The sequence below is a fragment of the Carica papaya genome, chromosome 4, assembly GCF_054855325.1.
Source record: "Carica papaya isolate Zhongbai chromosome 4, ASM5485532v1, whole genome shotgun sequence".
Lineage (NCBI taxonomy): Eukaryota > Viridiplantae > Streptophyta > Magnoliopsida > Brassicales > Caricaceae > Carica > Carica papaya.
This window is the reverse complement of record NC_142312.1, coordinates 1,148,123-1,173,752: the sequence shown is the minus strand read 5'-3', so window position 1 is coordinate 1,173,752 and position 25,630 is coordinate 1,148,123. Positions and strand designations below refer to the sequence as shown.

The window sequence follows — 25,630 nt, the reverse complement described above, 5'->3', positions numbered from 1 at the left end:
TTTTAAAATAGAACATATACTGACATGATTTTTTGATGAAGAACAGAACACGGACCTATGAAAGAGCATCCTTAATTTGTTTGGAAATTATGAGGAGATGGAAAACCAGAAAAAAGCCAAAGACTGAAAAATGTTAGAATTGTAATAAGCAACAAAATTGTAAGGGAAGAGAAACTCAAATAAAATGAAAAATAGAGGAAATAAAAATAACAAAAGAAACCAAATAAAAGTAGAAATGAATTAATTAGAGTTACGAAATGAATTAATTTAAATAATATTTAAAAGAGTTTGAATCGAGGAGGGGAGTGCGTGTGTGTGGCTTAAGTTTAGTCGGTATGGTGAATCTCTAAATGGATAGAGTTTGAAATTTAATCCAAAAGAAACTAAGTGTTTGTGAGTATGAATTACCTAGCAAATATATTTGTTGTGGCCATTGTGAAATTTGTGTATGTGTGTTATCCATACAATGGAGGGATTCATTTTGTCTCTCCTCAATAATGACATAAATGACATCACGCGATGAAAATCTTAAAAATAATCTTTCGAGTGAATATATGATCTTTCATGTGTATGTGGTTATATTTTGATGTTATGATTGATATTCGAGTGTATATATGTTCTTTCGGGAGTATATGATTATATTTTGAGGATTATAAATGATATTCAAGTAAAAGTCATAAATTCGATCAGAAACATGTGAAATGGTAAAAAGAATAAATGAATTTTGCATTGAAATATTACTATTGCATTTGTCTCGTATTGTGTGTTTTACATAAAATCTTATCTGAGTTGAAAGAATAGAAATATTTATTGAGTTGGTGAAACTCATTATTTTTACCCTGATATTTTGCACATGAGAAAGAAGAGACAGAACTACTGCGGCACAAGTATAACTTGTAAAAGGGTTCCTATTCATGTACATTTGTTCATATTTTAGAAATTTTCGTTTTGTTTTGTTGAACTCTAAATTTTGATCTCCTGTTCTATATATATAACTATTGTATATATCACATGAGATGTTAGTGTAATATCTAGCTGGGCACCAACTGGGTAGAAAAGAAAAAAAAATACCCAATTGGACACCAGCTGGGTAAAAAAGAAAAAAAATTAAAAAACATAATATACATAATTAATTATAATAGAAAAAATAAGATAAAACAAAAAAAGAAAGACCCAGATATGTGTACACCTTTCGTAGCACAAGGAAACTAGGGTAAATATATATATATATGTATATATAAAATAATAAAAAAATAAAAAAAGAATATAAAGAATAGGAGAACAAGACCAAGTGATAAATATGTATATATATATATATCTATGTATATATATATATATGTAATGAAATAACATAGAAAAAAGTAATAAATAAAAAGAAATAAAAAGAGTGATCAGAGAGAGATGCAATTGTGATAGGAGAAAGGGTCGCAACGGCATCGACGACTGAGAGAGAAGGGTCTCGTCGTGTTGTGCGACGCCGCAACTGAGAGAGAAAGAAAGAGAGAGAAGAAGAAAAAGAAAAAGAAGGGAAGAAAACAAAAAGAGGGGAAGAGAAGAATAAGGAGAAAAAGAGAGAGAAAGAGAGAGAGAAGAATGATAAGGAAGAAGAAAAAGAAAGAAAAAAAAGAAAAAGAAGAAGAAAAAGGGAGAGAAGAAAGGAAAAAAAAAAGGAAAAATATGAAGAGGAGAGGAAAGGCAACAGGGAAGAGGAAGGAAGAAGAAAAGAAAAGAAAGAAAAGAAAAAAAGAAAAAAAGGAAAAAAAAAAGAGAAAAAAAAAAAAGAATTAAGGAAGAATAATGGAAGGGTGGCGACTAAATATGATGTTGGTTATACGACAACGTGTGCTGATTCGATCATCAGCACCTGACACTTTCGGTGACATGCGTGTGATGGCGTGTGGTGACGTTGGTGACCGGGAACGCATGTCCCAAGGTAAAGTTCATTCTTCATTTCGCGCAATATAATTTCTAAAATTACTCATAATTTAATATAATTTTTTTTTATTATAAACGAAAAAAATCATCCAAACAGTATTCGAATTTCTGAGAAAACCGTAGACCAATCTAGAAAGGATTCCCAAAGCTTCCTTGATCGCACCGTAGGTAAGAATTATGTGTATTCCATATGGAGATATAAATTATATGTTTCTGTAAACATGTATATGTATAGTGCATTATGTGTGAATGTTTAAATATATATGTAATGTAATATAAAAATAATTAATATGTCTAATTTGTATTTGTTTGTATTATATAGTATGTATATATATAAAAAAATATACAATGAATTATATATGAATTGATGAGAACATAACTAATAAGAACAAATACGTGAATAGTTACGTATGGTGTGTTGTGATTGTGTATACGTATTTAAGTATGAATGTGCATATGTATCGATAGAGATTGTGTGTGTAAATATATTTATCTGTATGAGATATGTAATGAGGGTACATGTCTATCTTATAATATATGTGTGTACATGTAAAATTTGGGTACACTGCACTTGTTGTGTGATCTGGTACAAATGTATGACGTACTGTACTTGTTGTGTGATCTAATACAATTGTGCAAGAAATTTGAGTATCTTGTACTTGCTGTGTGATCTGATACAAGATGATTCATAAAGTGATTTAAAATGTATACTTTTTATATATGTGATGATATAATGTATTGTGTGTGTGTGTATATATTTAATTATGCATAGAAATTAAAATTTTATGTATGAAATAAGTGAATTGAAAACCAGAGAGATTTGAAAAGAGTATAAAGTATAAGGACCCAGAATACCTACTCGTTTAATCTGAATTGAGGAGGGGAGTGTATGTGTATGGCTAAACTTCAGCGGGTTTGGTGAACCTACATATGGATAGAGTTTGAAACCTAGTACAGACGTGGATAGGTGTTTATGAGTGGATCACCTAGCAAATATAACTGTTGTGGCCAATGTGAGATTTTGTGTGTGTGCTATCCATGTGATGAAGAGATCCATTTCGCCTCTCATCGATGACGATATAAACAGCATCGCGCGATGAAACTTTATATGTGATATTCGAATGTATGTGTGATATTCGAGTAGAGAAATATTACGAATAAAAAATGTAAATAAGAAAAAAGAATGATTTCATAAATAAAATTTAGGAATAAGAATAAAACATAACGAAAAAGATTAAGATAAGTTTTTGTTAATGTTTGTTGTGTAGTGGATTGTGATGCTTTGTTGACATTTTTTTTATTATAAATATTATTTTATTTTATATATTGTTTGAATATATGTACGTAAATCTCTGTTATAGAATCTTTTTTTTTTACTGAACTCGTGAAACTCACCTCAATTCACTCTCATTCAGGTCGGAGGAGATGAGAAACAAGTTTAAGATCAATAGAAGATGGTGAAGAAAACCTTGTTAGTTTCTATTTTAGATTTGTAAATTAATTTCAATGCCTTAAGTATTTGTAAACAAATAATCATCATATCACAAAAAAATATGTATTAATTCTTTGACCTCGAGAAAAAGATTATATTTTTACAAGAGTGGAGGAGAGGAGTTAGTTCCAACTTCTCTCTCACAGTGTAGATGTTATACTGGTTTATACAGACGACTTTAATGCTCCACATCAATGGTTATGGACAGGTACAACCGCTATGAATATCATAGTTATGAGAGGAAGATTAAAATCATTTGGGCGGAAGGAATCGTGAGGAATCTATATATAATTATGACACAAATTTAAGAGCTTGTCTCTGTTCTTGTCTCGCTAAAAAAAAATCTCTTCTTATTTCAATAACATACATATACATATATACTACAGCAGTCAGCAGATGAATATATAGATATAAGAAAAAGATTGCGAGCAGAAGAGGCTACTGCTAGAACAAGGAAGCTCATTGTCTGCATGGCTGTTGTAAGTACGTATCGTTTATTTTAATATAAGAGCTGAATTATCTTAATTTTTTTAATTAATTAAAAAAATACAACCAAAAATAATAAAAATTAGATTCAACCCAATATATAAATTTTAATACGAAAAAAATAATAGAAAAATATCAAAGTATTTAATTATCAATTAATTTATGTGGTCCTTCGTGGAATTTTCTGGTTTCTTAGTGGTCCACTAATTTATATCATCATCTTCCTTTCACATTTAATTCATGGGTAGCCCAAAATTTTGGATACGGGTGTCATATATGAACCAATAAATGGAATACTACAAGCATTGATATCCAAAATATAATAATATTATTATGACGAGAATTTTATGGCATGATTACATACTTTAAATATATTATTAGTTTTACCCTTATGAGAGAAATTGTGGACTATTATTATAGTTCAAAAGCAACTCATTATATGTCTAAAACGAAGGGAGGAAAAGGGGTTACCATTAAAGTGGACATTGAGAACTTATGACTGCCTGAAATTGGGAATTTATTAAAGACATGTTGCCATTAATAAGGAACTTAAAGATTTAAAGACTAACTTAACTATGCAATTCTTAGATTGACTCCTAGGAAGATTACAAAGGATGGTAGTAATATAGGAAAAGGTATTGTTCTTCATTTTGTATCCGCCAAGACGACCCTTTATCTTTATATTTACGTATTGCATATAAAGTTGTTAAGATCGTATAATTCGTTAAAGTTTTCTTTGCAAATTAACTTTGAAAGCTCTAAAAATGTGCAAAAAATGACCTCTTTATCTCATACGTTTTGTTTGATGATGATTTTTACTCTTTTCTAAAATATATTGGTATCAAATAATATTTTATTTGTTATAATTATGAACATAATCCTTTATTTCATTTCATATTTTTGAACGTTAGAAGAGTATTTTATGCCCGAAACATAATAATTTATAGTATTAAATTTAAACACGGTACAAATGTTCTTAAAATATTTATTCTAACTTTTTTTTAATTTAGAAAATACATTACTGTCTTATCAACTAAATTTTTTAAGAAAGAAAAAAATCTCGACTAGCTTATACTGACCAAGGAACATCTATAATTTAGTTTGCAAGCTTGTTTTCACGCACTTTTTAGAATTTTAGTTTGCTTAATTAACTTACTTTTGGGTGTTTGATTTCTTACTTTAAGTTGTTTAAATTTGAATAATCCAATTAATTTACTCCAAGGTTGCTATAAAGTTTTAATGTGACAAATTACTATATCATTCATATAATAGTTATTAAATTAAATTCTGCTACTATTATAACATTGAACGATAACTAATTTTATCTCAATTTATTTTTCTTAATGCGAAATTACGTAATTTAAGAATATAGCTTAAATATACATAAATCGACAAAAGGGTTATGTGGTTATCTGAATTTTTGTTTAATATAAGATATATTACGATATATTAGAAAAAAATTATATATATACATATATTAAATAGTATTATTGAGACTACACATTGAATACAGATCATATCAAATTTAATATCATGTTCTTCTCCTTGCAATAAATTTTCGAGTGGAGCAGATTTGAAGATTTTTTCATTTTAAAGTTTTGTCCTATATATATATATATATATATAGAGGACCGCAGATAATTCAGAAAATGGAAATCTTTCGTTAAAGTAATACATAATTTTAGATAAAATTTATTCAGATAATTATCTTGAAGGAATAATTAATAATAAATTTAGAAAAAAAAATTGGGTTATTCATCTTATTGTATTTCATGAGTGGTAAATAAGATTAAAATAGGGATGGAAAAACAAGAACAAAAAGAAACTCTTTAATTTAAAAATTAATACAACAAGTTTTATTTTTAATTTTTATAATTTGTAAAATTAGTTCATGAGAGTATAAATTGTGTGAAGGAGTGTTCTTCGGTGTTCGAACCAGCTTCTTCTTCTCTCTGGAAAGCAAAAGATAGACATGGCGTCGTCACCAGAGACTGAGCACCCTGTTAAGGCCCTCGGCTGGGCGGCAAGAGACTCTTCTGGTCATCTCTCTCCCTTCAACTTCTCCAGAAGGTTATTGGGTTTGGTTTTTCTTACGACATTTCCTTCAAATGAAGTTCTTAAGATTCTTGGCAAAAGCTCTGACGTTGATACCTTTGTTTCTGTATATATCTATATATATATATATATATATATACACATACATGTATACATATATGTTTGCAGGAAAACAGGCGATGAAGATGTTAGATTTAAGGTTCTGTATTGTGGCATATGCGATTCAGACCTTCACAACCTCAAAAATAACTGGCGAAGAACTTTATACCCTATGGTTCCTGGGTATTACCAATACTTTTTGTTTGCTTTATATTTGATATGAAGTAAGATTTGCAAGTGAAAATAGAACCATTTATTCTTTTAAAAAAATCAGAAACTTCACTCTGAATTTCATACATGCATTTTATTAAAAACAACAAAATTATGAAATTATGAAATTATTTCAAAATAGGTTGAGCAAAGCCCATTATGATTTATAGAACAAATTATTCAAACACAAAGAAAAGATTCAAAATATTTTCTTTTCTAATACAGAAATTCTCATTTCTTTACCCTTTTCATGCATATCTCTGTCAAAAATTAAGATTTTTATCATTTGTTTTGGTTTTGACTCTTGATAGTGGTTCATAATTGGGAGCTAAATTGTCCTATAAATAGTGTGTGTGTGTGTGTGTATAGAGAACATATTATTGTCACTACCATAGCAACAAAATCTGGCTTTGCAGGCACGAAATTGTAGGAGAAGCCATAGAAGTCGGGAGCAAGGTTCAAAAGGTAAAAATTGGTGATAAAGTCGGTGTTGGGTGCATGGTTGGTGCATGCCACTCCTGCGACAATTGTCTCAATGATCTCGAAAATTACTGTCCTAAAATCGTACATCCCTTTAACAAAATTGACCTTGACGGAACCAGAACATATGGAGGTTGCTCGGATCATATGGTTGCCAATGAACGTTACATTATCCGATTTCCCGACAACATGCCACTTGATTCTGCTGCACCTTTACTCTGTGCTGGAATTACAGCATATAGTCCATTGAAATATTACGGATTGGGATCACCAGATAAACATATAGGTATTGTTGGCCTTGGTGGGATCGGACATATGGCTGTTAAATTTGCAAAAGCCATGGGAGCTAAAGTTACAGTCATTAGTTACTCATCTGCCCAAAAAAATGAAGCTCTGGAACACCTTGGTGCCGATTCATTTTTGATTACAAATGATCAGAAACAGATGGAGGTAAATAACTAAGTCAATTTGATGTACATAAGATCAGAACATGTTGGCAGTATGAAATTGTATGTCACTTACAGAAATTCACCATACTTTGTGCTTATACTAATTAATAGTAATGAGACTTTGCTACCATGTTCAATCCTGATAAAAAGATGGTATTTCAATTTCTTTTTTGAGATTTAGGAATTAGAATCACACCCTCAAGAAATTCATTTTTGTGGGGTAATTTTTTATATCCAGATGAGTGTGGAAAATTAAAACTGGACCTATGAAAATTGAATGTCTCAATTGCCTAGCTAAGCTTGATGAATTGATGAAGATATTCAGTATGCAGGCTGCTAAGGGCACTTTGGATGGTCTTCTTGATACAATTCCTGTGGTTCATCCCATTATGCCATTGCTTGATCTATTGAAGCCTCATAAACAACTAGTGTTACTTACTGTACAAGAATATAAGCCACTGGAGTTCACTGCCTTTCCTTTAATGTTGGGTAAGTACAAAAATATTATTTTTCATTATTATATCTTTTAGTAGCTCAATAAAAATTACATCCCATTAATTTTATTAATGAATTTAACGTTTTGTCGAGTTTTTTTTCTTTACAAAACTATAAGCAAGTGATATTTAATATGTTATTAATCAGATTCAACACTTCTTAATAAGTAGTGATTAAAAAATTGAACTAATAGAATGAATCGTGTGAAAACTTTATACAGGAAGGAAAGGAATTGTTGGCGGTGCCATTGGTGGAATGAAGGAGACGCAAGAGATGGTTGATTTTGCAGCCAAACACAATATAAAACCAGATGTCGAAATAATTTCAACGAATTATGCGAACACGGCTATGGAACGTATAGCTAAGAGTGATGTTAAATATCGATTCGTTATTGATATTGGCAACACTTTGGAAGCGACAAAGCCTTTAACATATTGAACTATTTGCGGATTTCGCCCATAATGTTTCCGAATTTATTTCCTAATGTATGGCCTAAATAAACTCCAAACTAAGCAATGAATATTGTAATATTGGCGATTTTGTTACGATCGCTTTTACTAAGATGCAATTCAAATTATAGTCAACATATTTTATTTTATTTTTTAATAAATAAGGAAAATGAAAATTGACAAATTTATTTTATTTTTTATATATTGTTGAGTACATAAATTATATATGTGTATATATATATGTAAAGAGAACAACTTGTCCGATTGATAATAAACACATGTTGGGTCATGGGCGGCATTGGATTGTTGGGCCGTATTTGCCCAAGCCCGCAAGTACAAAAGAAAGTGGGTTGTGTGGCCCGTTTTGTGTTCTATGTTATTAGCGTGTGTAATACATATGTATATACATTCAACTAATTTGATAATTATTAAAAGTATTTTTAGTAATTTATACGTAGGATGAATGAATTTATGAAAAGTAAAAATTAATTAAAAATTCAGCTAAAATAAATATGATAAAATCTGTACCAAAATGTTCAAAAAACAATCATACAAAAATATCAAAATTTTTAACATGAAAAACCCCTTTAATATGAATGATAAAAACTACGGGACCTCTCCTGATCTAAGTAAAAAAAGCTATATTATAAAAATTAGTATTTACAGCAACAATAAGTAACCAGTATAATTCTCAAATAAATACTCAACAATAAATCAATCGAGCAATAAGAAATAAATAAAAGAATGGAGAAATATACCAAAACAGCTAATGTTCATGCGAAACGGATATATTCTGATTGTTCAAATCTGATATTCACGGTTCAGATTAAAAAGTAATTTATCACGAACATAATCAACAAATTTCAGCCTCATTAGACCACAAATGACAGTTCGATCGTCGGAGAAAGTTAAATTGGTCAGTGCAAGAAAGAAAAACATGAACAGTAATTTCGAACTGAAATTACCGAAAATTCAACCGTCGAAAATCAATCCCTACCGTTCAGAATGAAGAACAATGAGTTTTTTAAATACCCACTAAATTTCAGTATGATCTAAAAAAATATCATGTCTATTCATAGAAAGAAATAAAAACCGTTTGACATAATTTTTCAGCAAAAATTTTATTTTCTATTTATTTTTTATTTTAGTGACTAAAAATTTATTTTTATACTATTTGTTATTATTAAATTCTTATACTAAAAAAAATCCTAATAAACCTAATGAGTCAAAAAAAAAAAATGAATGGGCTAAAAAATATTTAGATATTTTTTTACTTAACGAGGGAACGCAAAATACTCAAAACGTTGGCCGCTAAAAATGTCACTAGAAGTAAGAGGTTAAGGTTGTACCGAATCTCTTCAAGTAATTTCGGAATCCACCACATGTTTTTCATTCCATTCATATATATATATATGCACGTGTATGCATGTATAAACCCATGAAACCTACTTCGGCGAAGGAACTTGTCAAACACGGCTCGTCCCAGACCATTTATGAGTTTTGCGGCTGAGTTGCTAACGTCACCCTATAGGTTATCATCTCTCATTCCGTACGTCATCGTTTTATAATCCTCACCTCCTATATATACACTCCCACCCAATGCAACACCGCATAACCAAATTACACATACAACATCTCTCAGATTTGCTCTTGACAAAACACAACCCTAAAAAGAAAAAAACACATCCATGGCGAAAGTACCAGAGCAGGAGCACCCAAAACCTGCTTTTGGCTGGGCAGCTAGAGACTCTTCTGGTGTTCTTTCTCCCTTCAAATTCTCAAGAAGGTACATGTGTGTGTATATATATATATGTAAATATCAATCTTGGGTTTTCTTGCGTCCTCTGTATTTTCTTTTTACATTTGAAACTCAGATTCAGAAATTGTCAATGTATGTATGTGTGTATGTGTATATATATATATATATATTTATTTTGTTCTCTCGTTTCATTTACAGGGAAACTGGAGAGAAAGACGTGAGATTTAAGATCTTATATTGTGGAATATGTCATTCTGATCTTCACATGGTGAAGAACGAATGGGGCACCTCTGTATATCCTATTGTACCAGGGTGTGTATTCATTTTAATTATCTTAATTTCTTCATTAAAGATTATCGGGAAATTTAATTACTTAATTTTGATACTTGGGTTTTCCAATTTTATAATAAATTTCACTTATTAATTAAATTTCTGATTTTTAATATCTTTAACTAGATTATTGATAATTTTTTTATAAAATTTTTTTAATGATATTATTTATTTTTGTGTATTTCTATTAGTAAATTGTTTTTATATTTTAATTTTCTCAGGATTTAAAAAAAATAAATTATATTTTAATAAATAATTATTGTACTTAATTTTCTTCAAATTTGTGGTTGTTAATTTTTAGTCTGATTTTTATTTTAAAATTAATTTCTATCATTTTTAGAATTCTCGGGAGATCCATAGACTTACTGGACACTTCTTGTGCCAAAAGTCAAAGTGGTCCACATTGACCCTGTTTAGTTCTTCTATTTCTTCCTTCTTTATAGCAAAAGTCAAATTGGTCATAAACAAATAGATAATTCTGTAAAGCAGAATACTTACTGATCAAAATTAAGCACAAGTGAAGTAGGGGAAAAAAGTAGCAGACACAATCATAACATATGAAATGATAATGCAGGCATGAGATTGTGGGGCAGGTGACGGAGGTGGGAAGTAAAGTTGAAAAGTTCAAAGTTGGCGACAGAGTTGGAGTTGGGTGCGCGGTGGGATCATGCCGCTCCTGCGAAAGCTGTGCGGAAAATCTGGAAAACTACTGTCCCAAAATGATTCTCACCTACTCTGCAACTTACTCCGACGGAACCATCACCTACGGCGGCTACTCCGATCACATGGTCTGCGACGAGCACTTCGTGGTGCGCATCCCGGACAAGCTTCCTCTCGACGGTGCCGCACCTCTCCTTTGCGCAGGAATCACGGTGTATAGCCCACTGAGGTTCTATGGACTCGACAAGCCTGGCATGCACGTGGGTGTGGTTGGGCTCGGTGGGTTAGGCCATGTTGCTGTTAAATTCGCCAAGGCTATGGGGGTTAAGGTCACTGTCATCAGTACTTCTCCCAACAAGAAGAAGGAAGCCATTGAACGTCTTGGTGCTGACTCTTTTCTGGTCAGCCGTGACCAAGACCAGATGCAGGTAACCTCTCAATCTGTATTATTTAGTTATAACTAAAAGTTCTTACGTGTAATATACACACATCAATCATAATATAAGTTGGTATATGTATAGGCTGCAACGGGAACAATGGACGGTATAATTGATACTGTGTCTGCACAACACCCTCTCTTGCCATTGCTTGGCTTACTGAAGTCTCAAGGAAAGCTTGTCATGGTTGGTGCCCCAGAAAAGCCACTCGAATTGCCAATTTTTCCTCTCCTTTCCGGTAAATAACTTTTTGTTTATACTTTTATATATTTATTATTTTAAAATTACATATAAATTTATGAATTAAAAATTTTAAATTTTTCTAAATTATAACTATATTCGTAGATAAAAATCGTATAATCATATTATAAAGTAATTAAATAGGTCAATCGTTCGATTTGATTAACAGTAGTTACGAAAATTGTAGGGAGAAAGATGATTGGTGGTAGCGGTATCGGAGGAATGAAGGAAACACAAGAGATGATCGAGTTTGCAGCAAAACACGGCATAATGGCAGACATTGAAGTGATACCAATGGAGTATGTGAACACTGCCATGGAGAGGTTGGCCAAGGCTGATGTTAGATACAGATTTGTGATTGAAATTGGGAAGACATTGAAACCTACAAGTCCCTAAAATGTTACTCCTCTGATTTTGTTTAAACAGAGCAGTTCAACATGCTTTGATTACTTATTATCATCTACTGCATGTTATGTAATATTTGCTCATTTTCTTTGTTATAATCTTATGGTGTTTGTATACTATATAATTTTCATGAGGAATTGAATAATCTTATGAATTCTAATTTTATATAATATATAATTTGGAGTATATGACTAGTGAAAGTGTTAATCATTTGATTCTAAATTCTTTTTTTTTTTAATTTTTAATTTAAATTAATAAATTATATATATATATATATATTAATTTATGTATTGGTGACTACATTCTGTGTACCACATAATTAATATTTTTTTATTGGGAAAAAGACATACTTTTGAGTTTAAAGCATGATTTGCACAATCCAAATGTTATAATTTATATTGAATTATATATTAATTTTTAATGCACTATCCTACTTTTAAATTTGTCTAAATTAATTCATAATGTCAGCAATATATTTAATATTATTTAATTGATATTCACGTATTATATAATATAATTACATGAATATTATATTTTCTAAAAAAAATTATGAAAATCACATACTACATATATAATGATCCGAAAATTAAAAGGAAATAAAATTATAAATTAAATACAGAAATAAAATAATAAATTTAAGTTAAAAGGAAATAAAATTATAAATTAAATACAGAAATAAAATAATAAATTTAAGGTTTACATTCTTTACACAATAATTTAGAATACTCAATATAACTACAGAAATGACCTTTATAAAAGAATAAAGAAAAAATCAAGAAATAAATAAAAAGTAGACAATTAAATATCCTAAAACGACTTTCACTAGCCTTTGAAGGGAGTTCAGATGATGAACTATTCACAATTGATCGGGATCTGGATCTTGATTCTTTTAATATGAAATGGTTAATAAAATAGTGAATTATATTAGTGTAGTAAAAATATCACACTATTCAATGATACAGAAATAAAAATTAGTAAAAATTATAAAATTAACTAATAAAACTCTTAATTTAGGTAAATTTATTTATTATAAATAAAATCATTTAATGTATACTTACCGTAGCGAGATTTTCAAAACCGACCTATAGAGACAAGAGTTTAACAACATCATAATCTCATATTTAAGTAAGTAAGAATAGCAACTTTCTCTTTTTATTTGACTACTGGTATCCATGGAGGGTCTATAGAGATGTCTTCACTATGCGTGAACCATTATTCAACATTGTCAATTAATTGGTCGTTCCTATACTTCGTCCAGTATAAGCGTAAAAAATATCATCCCCCAATACTCTGTCCGATATGAGGGTGAAACGAGCCGTCCCTATATCTCGTCTGGTATGAGCACTAAAATACTAATCTCCGATACCATGTCGGTATGAGGCAACGTTCACAGTATGTTTCCTATGTATCCAGTCCGTCGACAATCTCCCACGATATCTAATAAGGCTACCATTCATTTATTCACTTAATTAATCAATTTTCTGTTTATATTTAATTTTTAGTTTCATAATTTAACCATAAATCAATTTAAGACAAACAATACATGCATTAAGAAAATTCAACTAAATTATTTTACTAATTTCAGTATATTATAATGCATTTAAAGCTCTAAAATCAATCAATCAGTTATGTAGCACCCGGAAAGGAGGGGGAGAAAAAAAAAAAAAAAAAAAAGGGGGGGGGGGGGGGGGGGGGGCACGTCAGCAGCCACGTCAGCAGGCCCGGCCAACCGGGGCCTGCCACGTGGCAAGACCGCGTCACTCCGAAAGGAGCCACGTTGGCGATCCGCGTGGGTGCGATCCGACGGCCCAGATCAATCCCGCGATCGGACGGCCTAGATTCAATCGCACGGACGGCCCAGATTCAATCAAAAACGAACGGCCCAGATTAAAACGAAATGAACGGCTGTGATCAAAAGGCAAGGGGTTATAAATAGAACCCCCACACCAGACCACAAACCCTAGCCGCCCGCCGCTCGCCGGAGAAGACGAACCAGAGGCCGACCGCCGCCACCCGCCGCCGCACCGGGGAAATTTCCGACCGCCGATCGAGGTAAATTTCATACCCCCGACTCGTTTTTCCCCGCTGATTCCTCCTATGGCCAAATTGAGGCCGAAATCCCGGCCAAACGGCCGGAATACGCGGCCGAAACCCAGCGCCGCCGCCGCGCCCCCTCTCGGTTTTTGCCTCCGACGAGGTCCTTCCCGGCCTCCGTTCGATGCAATTTTTATATCACCGTGATCACCATTTTTTTCTCTACAGGTTGACCGAAGCCGAATCACCAAAACACGAACCTCGCCGGAGAGCCGCCGTACCCGAGAGCGCCGCCGCCGGTAAGCTCCGCTTTTCCGTGATTTTTTGGCCCCCCGAGGGCCCTAGGGTTGTTTTCTGACAAGGACCAATGCGAGTGTGGCCGAATTCGGCCGAAAACGGCCGAAAACAGCCAACCCGAGGCGACTCGCCGCCGCCAGCGGCGGCGCCGTCGCCAGAGCACGGCGGAGCCGCCGTGCCGGAGTTGCGATTTGGGCCGAAAGAGGCCCTGGGCCTAATTTGGATTTTTTTTGGAACACGTGCAGGTACTGTTAGTGTGTTTCAGTTCCCCGGAAAAAATTCAGGGAAAATTAGTGACGGCCTGCAGGCGCACTGTGAATCGTATTCGGATCCCGAAAACAAGTAAGGACCCCTCACCCTATTTCCTATCACGGTATTAAAGTTCAAAATGATAAAACGGTATTTCTTGAATTAACGAATGTGTGAAATTACTTAAGGTGGCTAATGGAGCCCGAGTCTAGTGTGATTGGTGATTTACTGTTATTTAGCCTGTTTACAGCTTTAAATGCAAAATGAGGTTTGATGTGTTCATTTTACAGATTTGTGTGCATATACTACGTTTTTATTAATCATGGGTTGAATGACTGAAAAACTGATACTGTATGTTGTCTGTTCGGCATGAATTACTCTTTTGCTTGTTTGTATGTGAATTGATGATGCTGACTGAGGAAAAAGAAAATGAAAGATTGTGTAGACTGATAATTGTATTATGGGGGTCAGCCTAACTAGATATCCTGGGAGATGGTGGACGGACCAGGTCCGTGGGGAACCCTACCGGGATTGTGATCTCACATGCCGGACGGGGTATGGAGATCTTATGGTTTTGGCGCCCATATCGGACGGGGTATGGGGACGGCCCGTTTCACCCTCATACCGGACGGGGTATTGAGGTTTATGGTTTTGGCGCCCATACCGGACGGGGTATGGGGACGGCCCGTTTCACCCTCATACCGGACGGGGTATTGAGGTTCATGGTTTTGGCGCCCATACCGGACGGGGTATGGGGACGACCCTGGAAACTGATTATGAATGTTAAAGGTTAACGGGTAGCGGAACCCCTATGGACCCCCACGGATACTAGTAGGCTGGTAAATGAGAAAAAGATATGTTGTACAATGATTGAAATTTCAAGGGGCGTGATAAGTGTTATGTTTTACAACTTATATTATTCAATGATTATGATAATGTTATTGTTTTTCTTATATTGTTTTCATAAATTCCACCGAGGTAAGTGGAGGGTAAAGGTTTTCATGTTAATAAACGAGTTTGTTGTAAATTATGCTCCATTAGTCTTTTGTGTTTTTCTACCCACCTTTACCTCCGTGACGGTGAGATATCGTGATGTTCTTACTGGGCTAGTGTAGCTCACTCCTTATTTAACCATTTCAGATCAGGAAGACATGGTTCCCGAGCCCGTTCCGCAGGAAGACGACGAAGGGGATGCCTAGAGACTCTGTAGTCATACTCATAGTTTTATTTTCGAGTTTCTCTCTTAATTAGTTTAATCTTTTGTATTTTAAGTACGTTTTTGGGTTTTTTTTTTTGTGTAAGGGATGTTAACTGAAATTTTGATCTCGCTTCCGCATTTGATATATTTAAATACTCATTTCATTTTAATATTTCCGGGGCCGTTACAAGTTAAATAAAATAATAATAATAAATAATCAGTTATGTCTCCATTAGTAATCTATAATTAATTCTCGAAACTTTTTAAATTACGCAAAATACCGTATTATTGATAATTAAACTTTAATTTCATAACAGAAAATAAGATGTGGTATTCTTACCCGAATTGGTGTCCGAAACATTAAACTTTAAGTTGTGCTTACTGACGATTTTCGAATTTTCTAAATTTTTCTGCGGAGATCGAAACACGCTTCACGTACCTAAAAATACCCTAAAAAAATCCAAAATCAGTGGTAAAAATCTTTTTCAGCCAATTTTAGAATTCCAGCACGGCGGCACCGCCATGCTTCGGTGATGGCACCGCCGCCCATGGTGGCGATTTACCTCAGACTGGCCGATTTTGGTGGGCTTTATACTAATCCCTGCGAGAAAACACGTTATGGGGTGTCAGTTGACCAAGAAAAGTCGAAAAATAAAAACTTACTGGTGGTGAAATTTTCTGGTGCAGCGGCTCTGTCGGCTCACCTTCGCGGTTGAGTCTTTTTCTTCGATTAACCTTAGAAAACAGAATGGTGAACATAATTGTGAAAAAATCGCACGAAACAGGAATCGGGAAGGAGCCCATCGGAGACGATTTTTTATTTTTCTTGCGGTGGCGCTGCCGGACTTTACCCGAGGTTTTCGACTTATTCGCTGATCCTTTTGCTCTGATTTGGCAATGAAGGTATTCGAAATCAAATTCTGAGCAAATAATTTTTTTTTTTACCTTTTTTAGCGATAAGATGTGGCTCCAGTGTGGCGGCGAGTGGTGGTCGGGTCCCTTCTTCGGTGACTAATTCTTCTTCTGTAGCGGGAGGCTGGCGGCTAGGTTTGAGTTTGGTATGAAGTGAGATATTTATACCCATATTCCTTAAATCTGAACCGTAAATCGCGTTTGATCTTGACCGTCCGGTCGCATTTAAAAAAGAAATAAATCTGAAATGTTCATTACGATTTGATTTGGACCGTACGATCATGTTTAAAGAGAAAATAAATCTGAATTGTTCATCGCGTTTATCGCGACCGTCCGATCGTGTCTGATGAGGGAACATATCTGAACTGTCCATGCGCGCAGGGACGCATCCGAACTGTCTGATCGCGGGCACGCGGATTGCCAGTGTGGTCTTCCGCGTGGCACTAAGTCAGGTGCCTTGCCATGGGGGGCACTCCAGTTTGTCGGGTCTGCTGACTGGACGATCTTACGTGACGTATTTTTTTTAATTACATTTTGACCCCAGTTTTCGATTTTTCTTTCAAGAACATTCTCCGAACCCAAATTTTCATCATTTTTTTTTAAAATTATTTTCGATTTCATTATTCATCTATTTTTTTTCCTAATTTTATATTAAATAAAAATTTATAAATTTAAAATTTTTATTTTTATACACTTTTTTTAATTTTAAAATTAATTTCGAATCAAATTTCAGATTCAGATATTACAATATATTAATTATTTTTAAGAATATAATATTTATGTAATTATATCATTTGATGATAGTAAAATATATCATTAAAAGGGAGTTAATAGAGTTTAAAGTATAAGTCGTGTGTGAAAGAAAATCATTATATAAGGGTACATATATTTATATATATAGATCTTTTGAAAATAAAACATATACTTTTGAGGTATACAACCCAATTAAATTGAATTTTAGTGAAAGATGAAGTTAAGAATGTCTGAATCCGATCCGTATGTCTTCTGCCTTCTTTTTCTTAATATATATATATATATATATATATCATATACATATATTTGTTATTGTCACATGATTAATTAAATAAAAAATTAATTATTTTTAAATTTATATTTAATCATTATAATTCTTAAATTCCATTAACGATAAACCATGAGCAAAAATATAAAAAATATTATTTCATATTAAAAATTTCAAGATGTATGAAAATATAAATAAATTAAAATAATTTTACGAATTTAGAAATTAAATTACAACAAATTTAAACAAGGCCACGTATTATAATATTTTTTTTTATTCGGTTTAAAATTCTTAAACCTACACGAACACAGACGAAATAAAAAAAGATATACACTTCTATATATACACCAATATATATTGTTTTGTATTTAATGTGGACTAGACCCCACAACGTCAATTGCTCTCTTGCATCATCCTTTGCGTATGATATCATATATGTATATTATATATATATATATGTGTGTGTCAATCAGTACGTATAATAAATGCGCGCTCCCACATGGACCGCACTCCATAGAATTCTATAATACTGAAACCCCAACTACCTCTCTCTGATATCTTGTTGTGAACAGAAACCCTAGATCTCAAGTTTTCTTCTTCTTCTTCTTCTTCTTCACCATGGCGAAATTACCAGAGCAAGAGCACCCTACGCCTGCCTTTGGATGGGCAGCCACAGACACATCTGGTGTTCTTTCTCCTTTCAAATTCTCAAGAAGGTATATATTATATATATATATATGTGTGTGTGTGTGTGTGTGCGTGTGCATGTCTGTGTGCATAAATCTTGGATTTTTTTTCCTACTCTGTATCTTCTCTTCCCATTTCAAAGTGTGTGTGTGTGTGTGTATGATATCTATATATCTATATATATATATATAAATACCCAGATTCAGAACTTTATATAAGTTTTCTTCAAACAAAAAGAATCTACTAACACCAGGTTGTCTAATTTTTTTTTTTTTTGGGTGGACTTATATAAAATCTTTGGCATGCAAAGTTTTCTTCTAAATTAATAAACGTGTTTGGTAATAAAAACGTTTAAGATGTGTATATTTATACAATAATTAAGTGTTTGTATATATATATATATATATATATAATTCTTAGTAATTTAATCTTATATTGTTTAATCATAATTTGCAGGGAGACCGGAGTAAAAGATGTCAGATTCAAAGTGATTTATTGCGGCATCTGTCACTCTGACCTCCATATGTTGAAGAACGACTGGGGTACCTCAATATACCCTCTTGTACCAGGGTATATCTTCCATTTCTTTTTAAATCTTAATTAAATTTGTAAAGTAATTAATTAAGAAAAATTAACCGTTAATAAGATGGTTTAATGGAATGGTTTAGTGAGGATATAGAATAATCTTTCATTAATTTCAACTTACGTATTCCAAATTCCTTTTGTGGGTTTTAGTGAATTTAGGGTGAGTCGTTGAGTGGTCATAGCCAAATTCTATACACTAGTTCTTCAATCTCTTATATTTTAAGAACTTAATTATCTAATGTTTTGTTTCCTTATTAGCATAGTTTAGATATTTTGAAATTAGTACCTAAATTTCGAATTCATGGGCATAAGTCAATCCATATGGGTTCAAATCTATCATATTCTTATTAAATTCATACAATTTTTAATTATTTGATGTGTAAAAATTTAATTATAGTTTATAATAAGAATTACGAAAACACATAATTTAAATTGGAGTTTTAATTTAATAAATTAGACTTGAAATAGTTCAAATTTTTACTATATTATACTGTATTCTTTTTTATACTATATTATATGTGTGATTTAAAAAAAAAAAAAAAAAAAAGGACGGCAGATGATTGAATTAAAATATTATATTTATATATATGATGTCCACTAAAATTTATTGGAAGAAGTTTATAATATTAATAATTAAATAAGTTTATATAATAAAATTACCCTTGTATTAACTCATATAACATATAGTTATAATATATTTCTAACTACATTTATATGATAGGAAATAAGACTTGCCTCTCGCTGAAATAGTTGATATTTAGAGAAGAATGTGTAAACTTCATGGAAAGGGTGGTGCTGCTTTCTGTGCTAAAAAAAGAAATAATTGGATTAAATACACATATACATATATTTATAGTAAGTAAATTTATTCTTTTTATTTGTTATAAAATTCGAGATCAGGCCAGACCAAAATAATTACGACCCAGTTCAACTTTTACATCTTTTGGGCCTCAGCATTTGTCGACGTTCGACCCACATGCTGTATTATATAATATATATATATATATATATATGTATGTATGTATGTATGTATGTATGTACCCAAAAGTCATTGAGTTGGTGGGTTGAGCCATGGGTCTACGCAGAAGACCGTGAAGGCTATAGAAAAGTTTATATGAAATAAATTGGTTGAGTAATTATCTTAGTGTTAGTTTAGATAATCATTAATTAATCAAGTTGCAAATTACCCGAAGTCTGATACATGAATTAATCAAGTAATGCAGGCATGAGATTGTGGGGGAGGTGACGGAGGTGGGAAGTCAGGTAGACAAGTTTAAAGTTGGCGACAGAGTTGGAGTTGGGTGCATGGTGGGATCATGTGGCTCCTGCGACAGCTGCGCGGACAATCTGGAAAACTACTGCCCCAAAATGATCCTCAGTTACTCGACAATTTACTCCGACGGAACCGTCACCTACGGCGGCTACTCCGATCACATGGTCTGCGACGAGCACTTCGTGGTGCGCGTCCCGGACAACCTTCCTCTCGACGGTGCTGCACCTCTTCTCTGCGCAGGAATCACAGTGTATAGCCCACTGCGGCACTATGGACTCGACCAGCCTGGCATGCATGTGGGTGTGGTTGGGCTCGGTGGGTTAGGCCATGTTGCTGTCAAATTCGCCAAGGCTATGGGGGTTAAGGTCACTGTCATTAGTACTTCATCGAACAAGAAGAAAGAAGCCATTGAACATCTTGGTGCCGACTCTTTTGTGGTCAGCCGTGACCAAGACCAGATGCAGGTAACCTCTCAATCTGTATTGTTTAGTTATAAATAAAAGTTTTTACATGTAATACATATACATCAATCGTAATATAAGTTGGCATATGTATAGGCTGCAATGGCAACAATGGACGGTATAATTGATACTGTGTCTGCACAACACCCTCTCTTGCCATTGCTTGGCTTACTGAAGTCTCAAGGAAAGCTTATCCTGGTTGGTGCCCCAGAAAAACCACTTGAATTGCCAACTTTTCCTCTCCTTATCGGTAAGTAACATTTTATTTACAAGTACATATATTTTTCATCTTGTATTAAGTGCGAATTTACAGGTCAATTGTTCGATTTGATAGATTAACAGTCGTTATGAAAATTACAGGGAGAAAAATAGTTGGTGGTAGCGCCATCGGAGGAATGAAGGAAACGCAAGAGATGATTGAGTTTGCGGCAAAACACGACATAACAGCAGACATTGAAGTGATACCAATGGAGTATGTGAACACTGCCATGGAGAGATTGGCCAAGGCTGATGTTAGATACAGATTTGTGATTGATATCGGGAACACCCTCAAACCTACGAACTAAACTGTTTGTGCAATTGATGAAAATTTCTGAACAATTAAAATAAAAGAGTGTAATATCCCTTATAATTATAACTTTGTCACTGCTCTGTTTCTTATTATAATACGAACAGAGTCTGTGTGTCTGTATTTTGGTTGAGGCGCCGTGAGAAATAAGGCATATCGACAAGAGTGAGAATGTGGGTTATACATATATATATATGTGTATGTGTTTGTGTGTGTGTGGTATACGTAATTTGTGCTTGTTTTCTGGTTGAGATTTGTTTGATTCTCATGGGAATCCACCACCCCCATCACGTGTTCCTCTCAGAAGTTAGAGATTATGAGCCAGCCAGGTTGTCTGGGGAGCAGAGAGGGAATAGCCTGACCTTGTTCTGGTTAGTAATTAACCAGAGGCCATCTCCACGTTTCTTCAACTTCTTTGGGCGGTACTGTTCCCCATCATCAATGCCCATATTCATTACCTTAATCTCACACTCCTTTTTCCCTAATTTATCTATGGCAAAGTAATCAATATACGATCTTAGATTTCATCTAAGTTCTTACTTATATAGAACGTGATTATTAAATTATTTCCCGTCTAATTTAGTCTAGTAATATAATCTTATTGGCCAAGTAAGAACAAAATTGGAAGATAATAATAATACCAGTTGTTAATTATGTAAGGTCCGAGTTCAATCTTTATAAAATCAAGCAATTGGAATTTGATATCTTCCCATGAATCTATTTAGTAAGTCTGGTGAGATTCGATTTTATATTTTTTTTAAATAAAAATGTGTATTTTTTATTAATTAAATAATATATATATATAGATCAATTATAATATAATGTTTTAATAAAAAACGTGTGAATATATGCAATTTAATTATTATTTATACTTTTTTATAAATAAAGAGGTTGATCAAATTAATTTAGTTAAAGTAATTAAAAATTAATTTTTTTTAAAAAATAATAATAGCAAAATTATTGAAGTATGATTAGTCATAATCATAATTTGACCTATGATAATAAAACTGAGAGGGAATTAATGCAATTGGAGAAAGAATGAATATATATATATATATATATATATATCTGTGTGTGTGTATTAATTATTTTGTTGGCAATTGGGTGTAGCTTCAGAAACAGAGGTAGCCCATAACCATTGGCTATGCAAATCCAACTGTAGAGGAAATTAGATCAAACAAAAACCTGTCCTTTTCTATTACACGTCTCTGTCAAATTTCCCAGTAAACAAACAGTCTGAACCTTCTTCTTCTTCTTCTCCTTCTTCTTCTCTCCATTACTGTTAATTTCAGAGCAAGTGAAAGGACAAAGATGATCCCCACTGGTAAAGATCCTGCTATACAACTTGTGGTGGGAAATGGGTGTCTTTCCAGTTTCAAGGATACTTTCATCTGAATCTCTCTGACTCACACCACATATACATACATGTATATATATATATATATATACACACACACACACACATGTGATCCTCATAATAATTAATTAAAATGATGTTAAGTTTAGGAAGTCCTAGTGGATGAATAATTTCATCAGTTACTTATTAGAAATTCATATCTCTAAATACTATACAAATTTTTATAAAATTATACGTATAATTAGTTTTGTGAGTAATTTAATTAATGGAAAAATCAGTAAAATTAATTGAAGGACAATATAGGTTTGTTAAAAGGGACATTACAGGAGAAGGAATAGACAAGAGCCGCAGTGGCTCTGCCTCTGTCACATCCTCACTGCTCTTCTCTGCTGCACCACCAGCTCCTGTTGCTCTTGCCGATGCCACACTCACTCAAAACCCTTAGCTAGCTAGTACTATCTATTATACATATATATACAAATAATATATGTATTTATATATATATATATATTCATATGTATCTCCTCTATACTGCTACTGCTATTATCAGGACTGTCAATTTATGTTGCTTTGATCTCTCTTGGAATGCCTTACCGTAGCCTTTAATGCATGGCTACCTCCATTGATTCATCCATCATTAACTCCATAATTTTAATCAGTATCTATTATTATAATAATATATGTATATATATATGTATGTATCTGTGATCTGTGTGTCCAGAGAATATTATTTATTGTAATGAAACCAAAATAAAAAGTAAACAGTTAATTATGTGTTGTTTTTAATATTGTAATTACGTATATATGTATATTACTTTTAAAAAGAATGATACGTAGCATATTATACTGTCAAGTTACATCTTTCAACCATTTTTGTTGTAATATCTACCTTGATTTATTCCCATTTTAATCTCTTGGTTTTGAAGACTAAATACTAATTTAAATGTATGTGTATTCTTGAATATATATATATATATATATATAGAGTAGTTATGTATATATATATCCAAATGCTTAAGTGAAGTTGTGGATCTCTCTATTCTGCCAGATCAGTTTCAGATTTTCTGCTTTCTTTTGTCTCTACTATCTTCTCTCTTTCTTCTGCTCCTATATATACCGACTTCTTTTTCTAGTGAGATCTGCTCTCTCTCTCTCTCTCATGGAAGCTTAATTTTTTTTTTATTCTACCAGATCTCGACTCTAATTACCTATATATACAGCTTGGTATATATATATATATAGATATGAGTGTCTTCCATATCCCAGACCCTTCTTTGATGATTATGATTATCACAGGCCGCCATCATCTCTCTCATCTCTCCACCTCATGCATGAAACCATTCAATTCATTGAGTATATTTGCCTCTGCAAAAGGAAAAAACTCATAATCAACAAATCATAGACCCCCCTTTTTTCTCTTCCAAATCTCTCTTCTCTCACCTCCCAAAACCATGTCCTCGGATCATCTGGGTGCAAAACCAGTCACCAAAGATCACGATAGCCAGAGCTCCGGCAACCGGAAGAGTACAGCTGCATCAGGGAGGCCGCAAGAGCAAACCCTAAGGTGTCCGAGATGCGACTCGCCTAACACCAAGTTCTGCTACTACAACAACTACAGCCTTACGCAGCCGAGACATTTCTGCAAGACTTGCAGGCGCTACTGGACCAAAGGCGGAGCTCTCCGCAACGTCCCCATCGGCGGTGGTTGCCGCAAAAACAAGAAGATCAAGTCTTCATCATCTTCGTCTTCAAGGCTTTCTGGTGACTCGGGCGGTTCGTCTTTGGAGATTGGTGGGTTCAAGTTCTTTCATGGTCTCGCTCCAGCCATGGACTTTCAGCTTCCGAGGCTAAACCCTTCGCCAACTGGTTTCTATAACCAGTTTTCTTCTTTCGGATTGGATAGTACCTGTACTTCTTCTTTCAGCCTCGATCATCACCATCAAGCTGGAAGCTCTGGTAACAATAACAGTTCTTTGTTGGGCTTCAATTATCCCCTCTCTTCGGTCGCCACTACCAGCGGTGCAATTCATGATTTGGGTTCAGGAGGGTCGGTGAATGTCAGCAGCAACCTGGCATCTTCAATTGAGTCTTTGAGTTCACTAAACCAAGACTTACACTGGAAATTGCAGCAGCAAAGATTAGCGATGCTTTTCGGGGAAGAAAACCAGAAGGAGAACGACAACGTTTCATCAGTCCCTCTGGAGAAGCCACAGCCCATTTTGTTTCACAACCTGGAGAATTCAAGAAAAGAAAGTGTAAATTCCGAGACTGCAACCGAGTGGTTCTTTGGGAATTCTTATGCTCCTACTCCTACCAACAGCACAGCCAACGATACCACAAACAACTGGAACGGAGTTCAAGCATGGAATGACTTGCATCAGTACAGTTCTTTACCCTAGTGGAGAATTCGTATAACTTACCTGCAGAACAGTAAGATGTAGAAGATATTAGGGTAAAAGTAGCATACATATGGTGGTATATTATCCAACCCATTTTAGGTATATGTTTGTTCTTTATTTTCATTTGCTGCTAAATGCAAAATGTAGAAGTTGGGGAAAGGATCAGATCAAATAGGGTATGTTTCTTTGTTTTTCGATATTTTTGTTTTTTAGTAAGATGTTGGAGGAGAATCTCTTGGTGGTGGTGTTGTTCTTTATCTGTTATATGTTTTAGATGTTATTTGTTTAATTTACAAAAATCTTTACATGTTCCTACGAGACCAAAAAGATGCAGGAGCAGAAGCTAGCCGATCAGCTATAGAATTACTGGTGTTTATGGTAGCAATAAAAGAAAAAAGACTAGATTTTGACGAAAGTGAAAAGCTTTTTCTTGGGTTCTCTATACCCTTTCTCTCTCCCTTTCTCCCTCTCTTATATTGAGGTGATTTTGATCTTGGCTACCGAAAGAAATTAAGGAGGTTTGTGCTAGTTGTGACAAATAATACCTTTGGGATCTGTGACGGGTTCTTGGAATATGAAAGTTTAAAACTGGATATTTGTTTGATTTG

At 33.5% G+C, this 25,630-nt stretch overlaps 4 protein-coding genes across 4 annotated transcripts; all 4 read left to right on the top strand.

Moving 5' to 3' along the window:
* The first annotated feature begins 5,722 nt into the window (after positions 1–5,722).
* On the top strand, positions 5,723–8,299 carry LOC110825632 (8-hydroxygeraniol dehydrogenase-like). The gene is made up of 5 exons (XM_022056104.2): positions 5,723–5,983; positions 6,137–6,250; positions 6,694–7,207; positions 7,539–7,695; positions 7,922–8,299. Exons 1-5 carry the CDS (start codon positions 5,886–5,888, stop codon positions 8,137–8,139), a joined length of 1,101 nt encoding a protein of 366 aa, XP_021911796.1. The 5' UTR covers positions 5,723–5,885; the 3' UTR covers positions 8,140–8,299.
* Positions 8,300–9,604: 1,305 nt separating this feature from the next.
* On the top strand, positions 9,605–12,167 carry LOC110825633 (putative mannitol dehydrogenase). Its single transcript, XM_088217171.1, has 5 exons — positions 9,605–9,936; positions 10,108–10,221; positions 10,814–11,327; positions 11,421–11,574; positions 11,764–12,167. Exons 1-5 carry the CDS (start codon positions 9,839–9,841, stop codon positions 11,970–11,972), a joined length of 1,089 nt encoding a protein of 362 aa, XP_088073297.1. The 5' UTR covers positions 9,605–9,838; the 3' UTR covers positions 11,973–12,167.
* Positions 12,168–18,175: 6,008 nt separating this feature from the next.
* On the top strand, positions 18,176–21,479 carry LOC110814440 (putative mannitol dehydrogenase). The gene is made up of 5 exons (XM_088217169.1): positions 18,176–18,408; positions 18,836–18,949; positions 20,188–20,701; positions 20,795–20,948; positions 21,059–21,479. The coding sequence occupies exons 1-5, from the start codon at positions 18,311–18,313 to the stop codon at positions 21,262–21,264; spliced, it is 1,086 nt and encodes a 361-aa protein (XP_088073295.1). The 5' UTR covers positions 18,176–18,310; the 3' UTR covers positions 21,265–21,479.
* Positions 21,480–23,652: 2,173 nt separating this feature from the next.
* On the top strand, positions 23,653–25,333 carry LOC110814402 (dof zinc finger protein DOF5.7-like). The gene has a single exon (XM_022041863.2). It carries the CDS (start codon positions 24,075–24,077, stop codon positions 25,020–25,022), a length of 948 nt encoding a protein of 315 aa, XP_021897555.1. The 5' UTR covers positions 23,653–24,074; the 3' UTR covers positions 25,023–25,333.
* Positions 25,334–25,630: the final 297 nt, after the last annotated feature.